The sequence below is a fragment of the Bombina bombina genome, chromosome 7, assembly GCF_027579735.1.
Source record: "Bombina bombina isolate aBomBom1 chromosome 7, aBomBom1.pri, whole genome shotgun sequence".
NCBI lineage: Eukaryota > Metazoa > Chordata > Amphibia > Anura > Bombinatoridae > Bombina > Bombina bombina.
The window spans coordinates 634,955,432-634,973,564 of NC_069505.1; the positions used below are offsets into that span (position 1 = coordinate 634,955,432).

At 44.2% G+C, this 18,133-nt stretch overlaps 1 protein-coding gene across 4 annotated transcripts in view; it reads left to right on the forward strand.

Moving 5' to 3' along the window:
* Positions 1 to 6,082: 6,082 nt before the first annotated feature.
* Positions 6,083 to 18,133, forward strand: part of LOC128635681 (NACHT, LRR and PYD domains-containing protein 1b allele 2) — a 351,139-nt gene continuing 339,088 nt past the window's right edge. The window contains exons 1-2 of one of the 4 annotated variants that reach the window (XM_053688805.1): positions 6,083 to 6,279; positions 6,417 to 6,480. Coding sequence is in view for 3 of the 4 variants with exons in the window: in XM_053688804.1 (XP_053544779.1) it covers positions 6,405 to 6,480 (76 nt within the window). In the remaining variant the exon portion in view is untranslated. Of the gene's footprint in view, positions 6,280 to 6,330; positions 6,481 to 18,133 lie in introns of those variants that run through there. The other 3 variants (XM_053688804.1, XM_053688802.1, XM_053688803.1) reach the window with 3 other exon arrangements.

Genomic DNA, 18,133 nt, shown 5'->3' on the forward strand with positions numbered 1-18,133 from the left:
CAGGTATTAGCCCAATTACATTATTCTGGAATCCAAAAGTGTAATAACTTGATTCCAGCGCATATCCTATGGTAGTCCCCTTGGATAATGTTATATCCTGTGGGGTAATGTTATGCACAATAACATGTATTGGAATAGTTCCAATATTCACCATAGGAGTGTGGGCCATTGTGACACCCAGATTTTGTATTCTATGGGAGAGGCAAATTAGTGTTTCAGAAGTTTTTAATTTCTGACCTCTCTTTACCTGTAAGGGTAAGAAATTTATCAGCCCCAGCAGGAATTATAACATCGTTAGACAACTGTATATTTATAGCATATGGTAATTTCTGGTTTGATTTCAGGGCTGCCTTTTCATCCTGAAATACTTCAGGGTCCCCCTTTAACCTGTTCCAGAGGCAAGAGTTAATCAAATCTATTTGTATGGCATATCTATGTAAGATATCATTGCCAACGTATATTTGATTATGGGGAGTATTGAGAACTAAAAACAGGTGCTTCACTGACTTATTACCTATAGATATAGATAATAAGCACTTAGCTGTGATATTATAGCTTTCAAACCTGTTATCCAGGCCGTGGACACAGTGGTCTTGGGGAGAAAGATATTTAATCACTTTAGGTTCAGCTATCTGTGCTAACAAGCCTTCGCTTATATAGCTAGCTTCCTGTTTTAAGTTCAGTTTGGCATATTTTGTTGTACCAAGGTCATGTACTTGTATAGGGATAAATAGATCCTCTTTAACTCTCTCAATTCCTGTGAGGTATTGAGCGTGGTCCCCTCCCTCTGGGATTCTATGATCCCCCTTGTGGAGAGATATGGTTAATACATCGCCGTCTAAGGAAATATTCGCTATCTTTCTAGGCGAAATTTTAAAAGTATTACCATCAGAGCCACTAAAAGGAGTCTGATCATCTATTTGTAGGATAGTGATTTCAGGTACCGAGTTATTCCTGAAATGAATCTCCACAGCATCTGGCTTCTCTTCCACCACGTGACAGTTATGTCGGGGGCGAGATATATCAGATTTCTCATAATTAATAGGCCTTTTCACTTGTGACCAAATTACATTGTTTATGCAATCAATTATGGTGCTTAATCGCTTCAGGAGATCACTACTAATAATTAAACGATCAGTTGGCAGATCCACTATAATGACAGGGTGTCTTATGACCCTGTTCCCCAGTTTAAATTTTAACCAGGCCGTACCATAGACTTTTAGAGAATGACCCCCACTCCTATTAGAGAACCATCAAATTCTTTTATTTTAGGTTTGTGGGGTGTTAGCTCGTTTAGCTGTGTGTAGTACCTATGGGATAAGATAGTTGCCTGAGATCCAGTATCAATTAATCCCATGATAGGGTTGGAGACTGAATCTTGTAGCTCAGCTAATACATAATACCTCCCTGCAGTTTCTACCATTTCACACATAAAATTGGCATTATCATACATCTGTGGGCTTCACCACGTGTTACCTGAATCCGCCGTGTTGCCCGATGCAGAGGAAACTTCATACTTACCGGTCTCCTCTATGACAGGGTCTTTGTGTACTGCATCTGTGGAAACAAGGTTAAGAGAACGCTGCAAAGGAAGGTATGTGTTAATGCTTTCTGGCCGAGGTTGCTCGTCATCACAGCTAAATCGTACGTTTACGGTCTGTGGGGAGAGAGTATGATTAGTACCACTATTGACATTTATCATTGCATTTGGTATATCTCTCCCCTCCCTTTCAGGTGGCATTGCAGTATTTATGACTGTGCCTGTGGCCCACCGCTGGCCACTGGCTGTACCCCTAAAGAAGGTTGGTTAGGTTGCTGAGCCGTAAGTTTTTGACTCAGATTAACGACTTGTTCGCTCAACCAAATTAGCTGGGTACTAAGCTTATCTACTTGATCGTGCAAGTTATCTCTACCCCTGGGCCTATCTCTTGATGCTCCATAGTAGTGATTCCTGGACCGTTGGGTTCCCTCAGAATCAGGGCCGCTATTTCTATCCTGGCGTGGTTGCCCCTGGGGTTCAGCTTGTTCAGCATTAGTATTTTTAAGAGCATTATTTTCTTGGGGTGTCTGGTTATCCTGAGAATATCTTCGCCATCTATTGTATCTACCCTTGTGTGGATACCAACTATTTTGTGGGTATTCTCTTTGGGAGTAACTATTTGCCTGAGTGTGCCCCCCACTTTGATTATAGTCTCTCTGCGCCTCAGCCCGTGTTAGGGAAGGGGTAGATTTAAACCTCTGTGGAGATGGCCCGTTTCCACGGGTTACCTCTGCATAGGTTTTCTTTTTAGACTCCAAATTGAGGGGGCTAGGCGACACCCTAGTTTCGGCCACTATTTTAGGATTGGGCTTTCTCTCCCTTTTATCCCCCTGTTCACCGGATTGCTAAATAGAGTATAACTTTGTACTCTCTTTGATCAGCCATTCCAATGAGCAGTTCTCATCAAAATCTCTAGCTAAGTTAATTTTGATGGGTGCGGGCAGTGCTTCAAAAAATAAATTTACAAACTCTGAGCATTCAAATATGGGATTATCTTCAGCTATACTGTATGCACTTCTCAGTACAGAAAGGAATTTGATGGGGCTTTGAGTTGCACTACATTTTAAACCATATACAGCTATTCTCGCTGCAGTTTTAGTGTGATGTTGCCCGAATTCCTTTCTGCACTGTCGCTTTGTCTCACCCCAGGAATGAATGTTCATATCCTTTAGTGAAGCAAAGAATTTGTGATATTTACCTTCAAATACCCAGGGTAGAAATTAAATTTTTAACTGCTCACTTGTAACATTCATTATAGATAAAGCATTTTCAAAGGCCTCTAAGTGGTCAATTATGGAAGTGGCCCCCCCTTTGGAAAATGGGCGTACTGCATTCTTTAGGAATTTAATTATTGTGGGGGTGTCATACACTTTATTTGTTACATTACTGGATCTCATTGGGAACTTCTTGTTTAAGTTAGGGTGCCTTTCATCTATCCTATCTTTACTGTGCTGAAATCTTACCCGTGTATTTTTATATGGGCTGTCTGAGAAGCTAGCCCCCTTTCTGACCCATTATAGTAACTGCCCTCTTCATCTGAGGCGTTAAAAACTTCTTGTCCTCCAGAGTTAGGAAATTACCTTAGGGAAAAAAGTTACCTCTGGGCCTGAATTAGGGCTATCATTTGGGTACTTTTGTCTATCCTCCCGCCTGGTATCATGAATCTCATTTCTGCCCCAGTCCTTAATTGAGTTAAACATTTCAGCATTAGTGTTATTACTTAAAGGTTCCTTATTACTGCTGATTTGTCTCTTTAATTTATTTATTGCCTGTTCATATCCTTTTTCAGCCTCACGATATCTAGCTTTTAAAGTTTTATTTTCATCTTGGCATTTTTCATATTCTTCTTCGAAAGCTTTAAGTTCAGCCACTAATTCCTGATTATATTTATTTAAGTCAGAAACCTTCTAAAACCTCTACCTTTCCGTGAATAAAGGCTTCTTCAAATTCTCGTAATGAATCATTTTCATCCCTTAGCCGTCCTAATTGTCTGTCTTGTTTTGCCATTTGGTTAGACATCTCACAGCTCAAATACATTAGGATCGGCCAAGTTTCGAAAATTAATTCATCACGCCCCCTAAATTCTGTGCATTTATTAAGTTGCAGTAAAATTTGGTATAATTCACCATCTTCGACCTACATATCTCTAACTAAATCTTTGGCCTTAGCTTTACACCCCTTAAAGGGACACTGAACCCAAATGTTTTCTTTCGTAATTCAGAAAGAGCATGCAATTTTAAGCAACTTTCTAATTTACTCCTATTATCAATTTTTCTTCGTTCTCTTGCTATCATTATTTGAAAAAGAAGGCATCTAAGCGTTTTTTTGGTTTCAGTACTCTGGACAGCACTTTTTATTGGTGGATGAATTTATCCACCAATCAGCAAGGACAACCCAGGTTGTTCACCAAAAATGGGCCAGCATCTAAACTTACATTTTTGCATTTCAAATAAAGATACAAAGAGAATGAAGAAAATTTGATAATAGGAGTAAATTCAAAATTTGCTTAAAATTTCATGCTCAATCTGAATCACGAAATAAAATTTTTGTGTACAGTGTCCCTTTAATATACATGGAGACATCGACCCCAATATCAAGTCTAGTCATGAGGTGGTTCATGGCTTCTAATTTGAGAGTTTTTGCCTGAACCATTTCATGGACAGAGGATCTTGGGGAGGGTACAATTTCATCATGTACAGAAACGCTAGCATTACTTTTTGCTGAAGACATCGTTATTTTAGTGTTGTACTTAATAAGATAAAAACGCTAATATAATTTTGACCAATAAGAGAGAGCAAAAAAAAATTTATATTTAAAAAAAAAAAAAATAATAACATCAATTTTGAAATATGAAAAATTAATATTTTTATTAATTTTGAAATATGAAAAATTAATATTTTTATCAATTTTTCAAAATTAATTTTTAATAATATTTCTAGATATTAATATTAATCTTGAACATGAAAATCAATATTTAAATTTTCAATTTTTTTTTATATTTTAAAAAAAAAATATATTAATTTTGAAATATGAAAAAAAAATTCTCTTCTATAATAATTTCTATTTACTACAAATATATTATATCAATATGATAAATATTTATAATATCTCACGCAATGCCTCAATATAATATGTCAGTATATTTATAAGAATCTTAGCAGTGCTCTCCAAATAATATGTCAGTATATGGCAGGGTTATAACACAATATATTTAATAATTATCCTTTAAAAATAAACCCTCGATCAATATGCATCTACTAGAAACCATAAGATTAATATAAATTCCTGAATTCTTTATTATTAGTAAATATTGATGAACACATTGAAATATATTTGTAGGAATCAGAATATGAATCAATATTATACACGTTTAAAAACTATTAAAATATGCTATGCAGAGTTCATACAAGTTTACCTTTAAAACCAGCCTTACTCACGATAGCCTTTCATTCAATTAATACAATGAGACTACATATAAACCACTAAACATTCAGACTGGTACAATTCTAACAGTGTTTAGTTAAACAATAGGGCAGTCTATATATATACTCAGCTATTTAGCTACAATTGATTCTAATACAATTCTAATTAGGATACTAAAAATACATATATTCTTACTGTGAACAGTTGCTTTAAATGTCTATTTATTTAAACTGGAACAAATTCTTAGTTACTTATAATTAAAATCAATTCTAAGATATATATATATATATATATATATATATATATATATATATATACTATATTTTGCTTCAAATGAATTACTTAGCATACAAAAGATAAACTTGACCCTATACATACAGGACTATGAATATAAGCAAAAATACAGTCTGCTCTCTTTAAATCTATTAAATACAAATTGACTATGTTCTTACCAATAACCTTTGTTTCAAATATTAAAAATTAGAACAATTATACGTCACCAATTTGAACCAATTGTTACCCAGTATGGGGTCAATTTGCATTTGAAAAGTAAATGGTTACTTTCTTACAAAATATATCACTTAAGTCAGACTCCCAGGGTACTCTGCAAGAAGCAGGAAGTTTATCACACATTTACAGGCAGTAACCAACTGGTCTCTTGAAATGGCTCAATGGCCCTATACTATCACAGACCATAAACTCTGCATATAGTCAAATAAACATGGTCATTCCTTTTTAAGTGATTGCTTAAGTTAAATAGACCAAATGTTTTATTGTCTTTACTTGGAAAACATCTCTTTGTTCTACAAGCAATTCATTTGATCAGTGAGGGAGGGGCTGGTTTTTACACAGTGCCATTTGTAGCTTTTAGAAACTGAATGAATTATTTGATGAAATGACTCAATGGTCCTATCCTATCTCCACAGTTTAAACTCTGTTCTTTCTCCAAGATAGAGGTTAATTAGACCAAATGTTTTATTGGATGCATTCTAAATTTTGCATACTGAATGTGGGAGGATGGGACATGATTTTCAAGTACATTTTTCTGAATGAATGAATAATTTGGAATTGATTAGTCAAATATATAATAATATACATATATATATGTATTAATCTTTACATATACCTTGACAGCGTACTGTTTTGATGTTAAGTTTAAAATATTGTAATTAACACTTACAGAGAATGCAGAGAACTGCAGTCTTCTTTCACCATCTGTAGTCCAGACAGGGAACCCCCTGGATGACCAACTTGTGTTCATAATCTCCACTCCTCGACATGCACATCTAAGAGCTTAAGATATCGACCATTAAAATGTAATCACAGATGTGTGAGACGCTTTAAATATTGATGTCATAGTTGTAAATGTGTCTATAGAAAATAAAAAAGTACAAAGAAAGAAGGTAGATTGATTTCTGTTTTATAAATTCTATATCACGTCATGTTTCTGCAGGTAGAAATCAAATCAAGAAATTGGACAACATCAAATAATTACCATCCAGATTTAAATTTGAAAGGTAAGGAAAACAGAAAGAGAAAACTAATTATTTGTTCAGTATTTTCTCAGTACATATTACACACACATACATTCTTACAGATGAATTCACAGACACACATACATTATTACAGATGTATTCACAGACACACATACACATTCGCACACACATACATACTTACAGATGTACACACAAACACACATACACATGCACACACACATGCATACTTACAGATGTGTGATGGACCAAGAGCTACAAAAATACCACCTCTCCACCTTGAGAAGGTTCGGGGCGGTGTCATAGTTTGAGTGGCTGAGGCACAGCCCCGATGCCAGCTCCCTGGAACTATTTTCAGACACTTCTATTCACTCAGAATGGTTACTGAGAAAAATACAGTTTTCTACCTTATCTTTGTTCAGGAAAACATGCCCCCATACATGTAGGCTCCACTAAGTCTAATCTTATTAGTGATAAGGAGCTGCCTACCTGTCCAGGTGCAGGGTTGAGCAATGGTCTGTTTACATAACAGATTAAGCCCTTCTATTGTTCTATGCCCAACTCCAAATGGGGGACTGTCCCTGGAGCAGCATACAAATGTGTGTGTTTGAGTTTAATAAAGGAGTTCCTGTTATTTTTATCCAAAAATTGGTCTTGCCTGATTCTTGGGGGTAATTATTTATGGTTTGGTGGTTCCAGTTCTGAGGGAAAAGTGTCTGGCGGATATACCCAGGAGGAGTACTAGGGAGATTTGTCGCATTGGTGGAGCATCCAAAACCACCACCGGGATCAACATCGGATGGAGAGTTGCTACACCAACTTCAAGTGCACTACTCTAAAAGACCTACACGAAGCTCGAGGGCAGGCCACCAGTGGCAAATCGAAGGCCACACTAATCGTGGAACTGATGGAGGGTAATAGTACTCGGGAACAACCCTGTGTCTCTGAGGTGAGGGGTGCCAGCTGACCAACCTTCAAAGGGACATCCAGCTGAGGTTATCTCTGTGTGGGTACCACACCCCATCCAGAGGTGATTACATAGATCATCGCTGAAGCGAACCTCTTAAAAATGTTGGAGGTCCAACGGGTCAACGGAGACCTGGCACCCGCGGACAGAAGACAGTGGAAAAAATTACCCTACTCTGCATTCCGTTCCTTCCAAGATGGTCAGGAGGAGATCAACCGCTATCTACAGGTCTTTGAAACCCAGTGTGAACTGCAGGGAATCGATTAGGTGGACTGGGTAACCCTCCTCCTCAGCAAGCTGTTTGGTCGAGCTTTGGATGTCTTTGAGACCATCCTGGCAGAGGATCAGAAGGACTATGACCGGGTCAAAGTCCAGGATGTGAAAGTCGGAGTGATGCGAGAACTGGCAGCCGATGTACCACTTGGAAATGACTTAGGACAGCTCTCCTCCTCGTTCCAAGCAGATACTGCAGCTGAAACTTGTGCCGAAACCACCTGACAACAGGTGAAGCAGGCAGAACATGCACTTGATGACGGGACCCAGGTAAGGGCAGACACTGCTGACACTGACCCGACACTGTCGCTTGTCCCTTGGACCTCATTCACCCAGTTTGCTCAAGACACCCTCACTGATCCCTCCCTGGCCAGTTATAGAGAGAGAGCAAGGACTGACCCTGGGGGTTTGGAGGGTGAGAGAATAGAGTGGAAGAAGGGGTTACTGTACCACATTACTGACAGAAAGGGACCCCATCCTGTGCCTTAGAGACAGATTATGGTGCCGCAGAACTATCAGCATCACCTGCTTAGCGTCGCGCATGACATTCCTCCTGCCGGTCACTTTAGAGTAACCAAGACTCACCACAGCCTTACCCAGTTGTTCTTTTGGCCTGGGATCACAGGGGGCATTAGTCACTACTGTCAGACATGCAATACTTGTCAACGGGTGGACAAGAGGGGTGACCGCTCCAAGGCTTCCCTATACCCCCTACCGATAATCTCTGAGCCTTTTAGCCAGATTGCTGAAGACCTGGTTGGACCTGGCCCCAGTCCCTCTGGTAAGAGATACATCTTGACGGTGGTAGATTTTGCTACCTGGATGCAATCCCCCTGAAAAACATCCATGCAGAGACTTTGCCAGGGTGGGTTTCCCTAAGGATGTTACAGAGCATCTGTGTGCACCAAAAATATTGGGGGGGCCTACCGGGCGCTCATCCATATAGGCCCCCATCAACATCACAGAACAACAAGGTGATCTCAGATGGTCAGGCAGAGAAATCCAATCTCCTCTACCCTTTTGGTCATTCTAGGACCTATATAGGAAAACAAGTAGGGCATCATCACTTGCACGAACACGATCGGCAAGAAGACCACCCAGTTTATTCTTGGAAAGGGGGACTAATTCTCCCACCCTAAGGGCCCTGTGAAATGAGAGCCCAAAAGTGGCAGCAAAAAGCCTGGCTTTGGAAGCTGACAAACACACCACTGGCAAAACATGGAGCAAGTCGACCAGCCACTCAACTTTAACGGGCTCCATAAAGTCAAGGTACCGCACGCCCCCAACCCCTCATTACCTGTCTCACCAAGAAGCTTCTGGAGACATCGGCAAAGCTGTACAGTTTGCAGAAGAAAGATTCCACGGCCAGCCTTGAACTGGCCGCCCCTTTGAACACTCCATTACCTCGCAGCATTGCAATCCAGTTCAGAAAAACCCACTGGTCGGTGGCATAGGAGATGTGAATCACAGAAGGCAACACAATCTGTCCAATGTCTAACGTAGGTGTTTCAAGTAGTAGGTGCCAGTGAGGATCGAACAACAGGCATCAGGACTCCCCATCTTGCCATACATAATCAGGGCATAGAATATCATCAGTTACAGCCCCAGGCACCGAGGCGTGAAGAGCCTGTCATAGGAGACCAGTAGTCTATACCATTGTTTTACTGGGATCATTTCATTGAGCAAAACAAATGGAGAAATAAATTGTACTTTATTCACTAAATATAGGCAAACACACAAAATACAGAAAGATCACACTCACTTTGGGGCTAGGAGAAAAACTACCCAGTTCTATCAGCCACAGTCAGTAGAATCCAGGTAAATACAAATAATCCTCTTCCACAGTTTTGTTATAGTCCCTTTGAAATCTCTTGGTTAATCAACCCTTGGATAGTTCAGACAACTTGGAATAACTCTCTCTTTTTCCCCACAAAAAGTGGTTTTGAAAACTGTCCATCCTCTCTTGTCAGCTCACAACACGCCCCCTAGCGATGATTTTAGCAACCAATCCTAACCCAGCACACAGAGGGGCATCACTGTTAACAGCTGTCAGTCCCACCCCCTGATCACCTCCTGAGATTGTAGTCAGTCTGGCTAGTTGGACTTTTTTTATCTGAACTTTTGAAGAGCCAGATCTGAGGGTAATAGATGGACCAGATACCACTTTTGTCCCTAGAAGATTTATTGCCATGAGTAATTAACTCTCTGCTTTGAAGCAGCCTGCTTAGATATGTAAATCAGTCTTCTATGCAGAGACTGTGAAAATCTTTCTTTGTACACTGGCTTGTGACATAATTTGTACAAATAGCAATACACCACTGTTATTGACATACAGGCATGAGAGGCAAGCCCCAAAATACAGAATAAAGGGAACCAGGTGGGCCCAAGCCCCCATCAGTGAGCCTGGGCACCCACTCTTCCGTCACACCTCCCCACTAAGATAAGGGCAATGTTATGACGGCCTCATTCAGCGGTTTAACTCGCCTGACCCTGTGTGTGGCAACTGGCTCATTGGGGCTGTCCTGTCTGGAGAGTCCATCCGCATTTCCATGCTCACTGCCTTTTTTGTGCTGAATATAAAAATTGAATTCTTGTAATTCCAAACTCCAGCACAGCAATTTACCGTTCTCCCCAGACACCCTTTGCAGCCGTCTCAGAGGGTTGTGATCCATCATCGCGGTGAAGGTCTGGCCATAAAAATAGGGTTGCAGTTTGCGTAGCACCCACACTATGTCCAGACATGCCTTCTCAATAGTGGCATAAGCCACTTCTCTGGGTAGCAGTTTTCTGCTCAAATACACCACAGGGTGTTCACTCCCCCACCTGGCTGAGCTCAGCCCCTATGCCATAGTCTGAGGCATCGGTCTGCACCAAGAATTTCTTGCTGTAGTCCAGTGCGGCTAGAATTGGAGTGCTAGCCAGCGCAGTCTTCAGCACCTCAAAGGAGTTTTCACAGGCAGGAGACTAGGCTACCAGACTGGGGCATCCCTTTTGGGTCAGATATTTTAGGGGTTTGGCCAGGGCACTATACTGGGGCACACATTTTCTGTAATACCCTGCAGTGCCTATTAAAGCCATAACTTGTTTTTTGTGCTCTGGGCATTGGCCACTGAATGAGGACTTCCACCTTAACTGCTTCTGGCTTCAGGTGCCCACCCCCCACTCGGTGTCCTAGGTGCAATATCTCTGCCATACACAATGACACTTGGTTGGTTTCAGGGTCAGCCCCGCTTCTTGGATCCATTTAAGCACTACAGCTACATGTACTAAATGGGTCTCCCACAAACTACTAAACACTGCAATGTCATCCAAGTATGCCCGAGCGTACCCTCTAGTAAGCAATTGACCAGGCATTGGAAGGTAGCCTGGGCATTCCTCATTCCAAATGGCATCACTACAAATTCATAGAAGTCACTTGGATTAATGAATGCTGACTTCTCCCTAGCCTCTGGGGTCAGCGGTGTGACGGACCCCAGCTTCCCTGACTGGGTAGCTCCGCCAAAAAGGATCCTGCTGCCTCCCTGCTGACTGCAGCTGTGTAGCCACCAAGTGATTGTAGCCCACCTCTGATGGGTACCGGCTGCCCCGATTGGGTAGCTCCACAAGAAGGATCCTTCGTATACCTGGAACAGTCCGCTATGTAGCAAAGAAAGTGATTATAGCGAGGCCTCCCCAAATAACTAGACAGACTAGTATTCAGGAGCCCACCCAAAGAACTATGCAGACTAGTATTCAGGTGAAAACAAGAACTGATTTTAGTAGGAAACACACACTCTTTTTATACACAAACAAAGGGTCTTATCTCACTCCCAAATCTCCCGCCATTCCGGTCCCTCCAGACAGGCTGGTGCCTGCCATAGCAGCCACAGTACCACAGAGTCCCAGGACACAGAGGTGGTGGTTACGTGGTGATCCTGGGGGAGCCACAGTCCAAAAAGCGGCATGATTCGTTACTGGGAACTGGAGTTACAGCCCGGTAAAGATAGGGGGTATGGGTGTCCAAAACCCCCAGTTCCCAAAGGAACTCCCCTCTGACAATTTCCCCACCTCTTGTCCTCCCTAGGGGCTACCAATCCCCAAAAGAGCGGAGCTCTGGGGCAAAGGGCCACTGTAGCGAATATGGTTAAATTTAGCAGGTGTCCGGCGTGATGCGGCCAGCCAGGAGTTCCAGGAGCCCAGCCAGCCGGAGAGGGGTTAGACGGGTATACAGTGTGGTGCAGCCAGCAGTTCCAGGAGCCCGGCCAGCCTAGAAGGGTTTTCCTGGTCACAGATTTGCTCTTTCCTGACCAAGTACACACAGCAAAAACAACATATAGCAAGAGTCAGTGAGATGAAATGGCCATATCTAATGTAGAATGGAGTCAGCCAGGCAGAAGGGTTGTGGGGTGGTCTGGTATCCATGACAAGCGGAATCTGCCAGTAGCCTTTGCTTAGATCCATAGTAGTCAGATACCTTGACACCGGAAGCTCATCCAGTGGGTATGGGGTAGGCATCTGACACCGTCTGAGTATTGAGCTGCACAAAGAACCGAGTGGCTCCATTCTTCTTAGGTACCAGGACTACTGGGCTGGTCCAAGTACTCAGACGGTATAATTACCCCTAGGGTCAGCATCTCCTCTGCTTCCCTCTCAATACTGTCTTTCACCTCTGTGGATACCCGATAGGCACACTTATGCAGAGGTTTCTGATCACCAGTCTCTACTGGGTGATTGGTAATATGCGCCCTGTCTGGCTTGTCTGTGAACAGAGCCTTATACTGTTTTAACATAGCCTGCGCTTGCACACACTGCTGCACACTAAGATGGGTCCCTATCTCTACCTGGGCCATAATGCCCCCTGCTTAGCTTCCCCTAGGAGGTCAGGTAGAGCATTGCTCACCGGGTCCCCCATCGGTGGGCAACAGATAGCCATCACTTATGCCACACTGGTGCAAAATACTCAAATTTATGTGATAGGTCCCTGTCCTTCCTGTCTCGCTATCTAATTGTACAACATAGTTGCACTCATTCATCACTCTAAGAACTGGGTATGGTCCAGACCAGGCCGCCATTAGTTTGTTCTGCCAAGTGGGTTTTAGAACAAGCACTCCCTGGGATGAATATATGGCTACGGGCATGCTGTTCAGGTCTGAGCTACCCTGAGATTAGCCTGTGCCAACCCCATAAGTGATTCCAACCGGTCTCTGAGATCTACCACATACTGGATCACAGACACATCAGTAGTGGTAGTCTCCCCTTCCCATCCCTCATGGGATAAGTCGAGAGGTCCCCGCACCCTGCGCCCATATAGCAGCTCAAAGGAAGAGAACCTCTTGGTACGTGAACAGCAAATGCTGCAGGTGAATCTCCCTGTCCTTCCCTTCAGCCTCCATAAAAGCTTGCAGCATCTGCTTCAGGGTACCATTGAACCGCTCACAAAACCTGTTAGTTTGGGGATGGTAAGGGGACGTGTGCTTTTGCTTCACGCCGCACATGCCTCCCAGAGACACTGTAGCAATTCACTCATGAATTGCGGCCCTTGGTCAGTTAGGATCTCACAAGGGAAACCTACTCTACTAAAAATCCCTAACAGTGCTTTAGCCACTGCCTTAGCATCTATGGAGACAAGCACTACAGCCTCAGGGTACCTGGTGGCAAAATCCACCACTGTGAGGATATAGCGTTTGCCCGACCAACTGGGAATCATAAGGGGTCCCACTAAATCCATAGCTACCCGCTGAAATGGTTCCCCAATTACCGGTAACTGGACTAGGGGTCCCTTTACATGATCGCCCGTGGCCAGTAGTACCACTGCAACAGCCGGGCTCTCGGTTGAGTGGATGCCCGCGGCATGTAGCACCGCTGCAACAGCCGGGCTCTCATGCAAGTCACACCCTGTTAGTGGTATGGAGTGGGCTACTTGTAACAACTATTTCCTATACTTCATGGGAACCACTAACTGTCGCCTACCAGTCCAGACTCTATCTAGACCCACATCTGTCTGCTCCTTATAAAGAAGCCCACGGTGCCAAGAACTGGGTCTGACCCCTGGCAAAGGCAGGCTCAGATGCCCAAAGACTTATACCCTCCAAACTGGGATCAGACCGCACTGCATCCCTAAACTGTGTCCCTAATTTTGGCCACCCACCCTTAGTCTCTAAGTTGGGGGTCACAGGGACAGGTAATGGGGAAGGTAAGTCAGGGGGCTCTAATGACTCAGTCTGGCTTATCTGTCTAGTCTCCACAGAGACCTCTGGAACTGTTGGTCCCAAATGCAGGGGGACGATGGGTTCTGTATTGGTAATCCTTGCTGACTGGCTCCTGGTGATCGCTGCAACAGGAGCCAGCTCCGTAGCAAATACACAAGTCACATGCCCCAGATCATTGCCAAGTAGAACCTCAGCATCCAATCCAGGTAATACGCCCACCTCCCTCATGCCTCTTCCAGCTCCTCAATCCAAAAAGACCCTGGCAATTTGGAGGGACCGCAGTCCTCCATCCGGCATGGTCACTTGCATCCCGGGCCCAGGGAGTAAATCCTCTGGCTTCACCATATCAGGTCAGACCAGGGTTACAATAGTCATCGTTCACAGATGCTTCTGCCAGACATCGTTGGGTTGCATCCCGACTGTTGCAACCTGATGCCCCTACGTCTCTGCTGTGGGGCCCCGAGGGCCAAGTACAGATCTCTCTTCCGCCACCTCTTTCAGCCTTGCAGCTGGAGTGAATTGCTCCTGACGGGGTACCCTGTAGTTGTCCCGATCTGGACAATCTGATTGGATGTGACCCACTTTGTTACAATAGTAACACCATCGCTTGTGCTTAAATTCTGCAGCTTTGGGGGCACCTGCTTCAGCTGGCTAGGGTGCCCACGGAGCAGTATTTGTAATTGCTTTAGCTGGCACAGCCACATGTTTAGGCGTCTTTTTTTGTGAATTACTACTCATCCACCAGCTTAACAGCTTCCTCATGGGTTTTAGGTTTACGGTCAAAAACCCATGCCCTAACGTCCAAGGGGCACAGCTACAAAAGTTGTTCTTGGAACATTAAGTCCAGCAGTGTGTGGTATTTATCAACCCCACATCCCTCCACCCACTGAGTCCCATGCTGTAATGCTTGTGGGATATTTCTCTATTAAACCAAACTTGGCCAGTAGTCTTCTTATCCCAGCATCAAGTGGAGTGATAGGAAATATTCCAGAGCAGAGAAAGTTTGTAAAATGAGGTAAGCAGTACTCACAGTGGGCAGGGCAGTCCTTAGCGGTAATAGGAAGGAAATCTGGCAGTATAGCAGTTCAGGGGAAAACCAAAAGAAGGGCCAGGAACAGGCAGGAATCAGCAGCCAAGGTAAATCCAACAGTATAACAGTTCAGGGATAAACCAATAGAATGGTCAGACAAGCAGAGTTCAGCATCAGTGTATCAATCCAGCAGTTTAGGAGTTAACAGGCAGAGTGGTCAAACAAGCAGAGTTCAGCAGCAGTATATCAGTCCAGCAGTTTAAGGGTTAACAGGCAGAGTGGTCAAACTAGCAGAGTTCAGCAGCAGTATATCAGTCTAGCAAACAGCAATAATAACACCAAGGAGCACACTAAGAAACACCTATACTTGGGCAGGGGTAGTGTAAAAATGAGAGACTTACATAGGCGCAGGATTCACGCCCCAGCTCCGGGACTGGCATCAGGAAGGAGGAGGCGTGCGACGATGACGTCATTATCGCACGCTGAGAGGAATTGCCGCATCCCTGGCAACAGCCAGAGCGATGCGAGAGGCGGCATGACACATGCAATGCCAGGCGAGCCCCATATTCCATGTAGACCTCTTGGGGTAACTTTTCCCCAGTCCTGGACTTGCCCCTGTAAGCCTCTGGGGGGAGTGCATACTGCGCCAAGATCATAGCCTTTAAATGGCCATAATCATCCCCATCCCTGCGAGGGATGAACTGCAAAGCCCTTTTAGCCTTCCTGGATAACAAAGGGCTAAGTCTCAAAACCCAATTCCGGGGTGTCACACGGTATCTTCGACACTGGGTCTCAAAATCTATTAAGAACCCATCAATCTGATCTGTCCTGTCGACAAATTTTCCCAAACTGTGGTGGTCCACTCGGGGGACCGACTGCTCCCTGTTGACAAGATGGGAGTGGGGTGCTGTTCCACGAACGGCTGCCAACATCCAAATTCACTCATCGGTTGTTGCCCCCTCTCCCCATGAGACCAGGAGTGCGGTTAGTCCAGGGGTGGTGAGTCCAGTAACCACAGGGACTACCTCCTCCGCACTTCCCAAAACAAGTCCATCCGTTTGCAGGCAGTCACCTCACCCTCCACATGTCCTTCCACCACCGGGGCTGGATTAATCTCCTACACCCTGGGTTGTCTGCCAGCTGCTGCCACAGTGGAGGAGCTCTTCACCTCTGGACAAGCAAATCCTGCTTCATGAGCTTCCAAGTCCTGCTCCAACTCTGTCTTGGACTGACCATCCATTGGAAGCCCATAGCTGCTACACCGGTCCACAATCCTGGCACGGTCCCATGATCGGATTCATTCTGACCGCTGGTCCATGTTCGCCTGCTGGCACTAAGCTAAGTGATAGAGAGAACCTGTGCCTTCCTGATCTGTGTAACGTGTGTAAGTCACTTTTCGTTTTGAGGGCTTGCAATCTGCAAGCTCCCTTTTATGTTAGACCCCACAGGATTTTAAACATAAAAGCTCAATGATCCCACCAGCTGCCACTATTAATTTCCTTTTAGAGCCTGTCACGGGAGACCAGCACTATATACCATTGTTTTACTGTGATAATTTCAATGAGCAAAACTAATGGTGAAATAAATTGTACTTTATTCACTAAATATAGAATTACACAAAATAAGGAAGGAACACACTCACTTTGGGGCTAGGAGAAAAACTACCCTGTTCTATCAGCCACAGTCAGTAGAATCCAGGTAAATACAAATAGTCCTCTTGCACAGTCTTGTTATAGTCCCTTTAAGAGCTCTTTGTTAATCGTCCCCAGGATAGTTCAGGCAACTTGGAATAACTCTCTCTTTATTCACACGCAAAGTGGTTTTGAAAACTGCCCATCCTCTGTTGACTGCTCACAACACGCTCCCTAGTGATGATCTTAGCAACCAATCGTAACCCAGCACACAGAGGGGCATCACTGTTAACAGCTGTCAGTCCCACCCCCTGATCACCTGCTGAAATTGTAGTCAGTCTAGCCAGCTGGACCCTTTTGATCTGATTTTTTGAAGTGCCAGATCTGAGGGTAATAGATGGACCAGATATCACTTTTGTCCCTAGAAGATTTACTGTCATGAGTAATTAACTCTCTTCTTTGAAGCAGCCTGCTTAGATATGTAAATCAGTCTTCTATGCAGAGACTGTGAAAATCTTTCTTTGTACACACTGTTATTGACATACATGCATGAGAGGCAGGCCCCAAAATACAAAATAAGGGTAACCAGGTGGCCCAATCCCTCATTAGTGAGCCTGGGCACCCACTCTTCCATCTCAAAGCTTCCCACTGAAAGCAGGACAACGCATCTGCTATTTTATTATGGACCCCCGGAACATGTCTTGCCCGGAAGTCAATGTTCAGGTGCAGACACCTCAACACCTTCAGTCTCATGTACCTTACCACTACCAGAGACCCCGACGTGAGCTTGTTGATTGCAAAGACAACACTCATGTTGTCGGTCTAAAAAAACGACCTCCCAATCCCTGAGCTGGGGACCCCAAATCTCCAGGGCGACGACAATGAGAAAGAGCTCCAGCAGGCAAAGGTTTTTTACCAGCCCATGAACCGTCCACGATTGAGACCAGGGTTCAACGCTCCATTGACCGTTTAGAAATGCACCATACCCATGGGAGCCAGCAGCATCCGTAAACAGCTGAAGAGCACTGTTGGAAGAGACCTCCTTTCTCCAAATGCAGATTCCATTGAAGTGGAGAAGAAAACGTTCCCACACTTCAAGGTCCTCAACCATCTCCTGAGTTAGAGACAAGAGAATATGCCCCTCACAATTGGTGCTCTATTTGCCGAAGGAAAACCATCCCCATAGGGATGACTCTCCCTTTTGCTTTCCCTTCCGGTACTGGATGGTGAAATTGTAGTGCTGCAGCACCAAACTCCAGTGTAGCAGGCGCCCATTGTCCCCTGAAACCAAAATTAGGGGTTGTGGTTAGTGAGCACCATAAAAGATTGTCCATAGAGGTAAGGCTGTCATTTCTTCAAGGCCCACACCAGCGCCAAACATTCCTTTTCTATGGCTGCATACCCCACTTCCCTGGGTAGCAACTTGCGGCTGATGTAGGCCACTGGGTACTCATTGCTGTCTGCTCCTACTTGGCTCAGCACTGCTCCCAACCTGAAAGTAGAGACTGAGAGACGTGGGACCGCTATGGGGGCCAAGTTTGCCCCGGCATACGGCAACCTTTTTATGGGTTGGTGGGAGGGGTCCCAC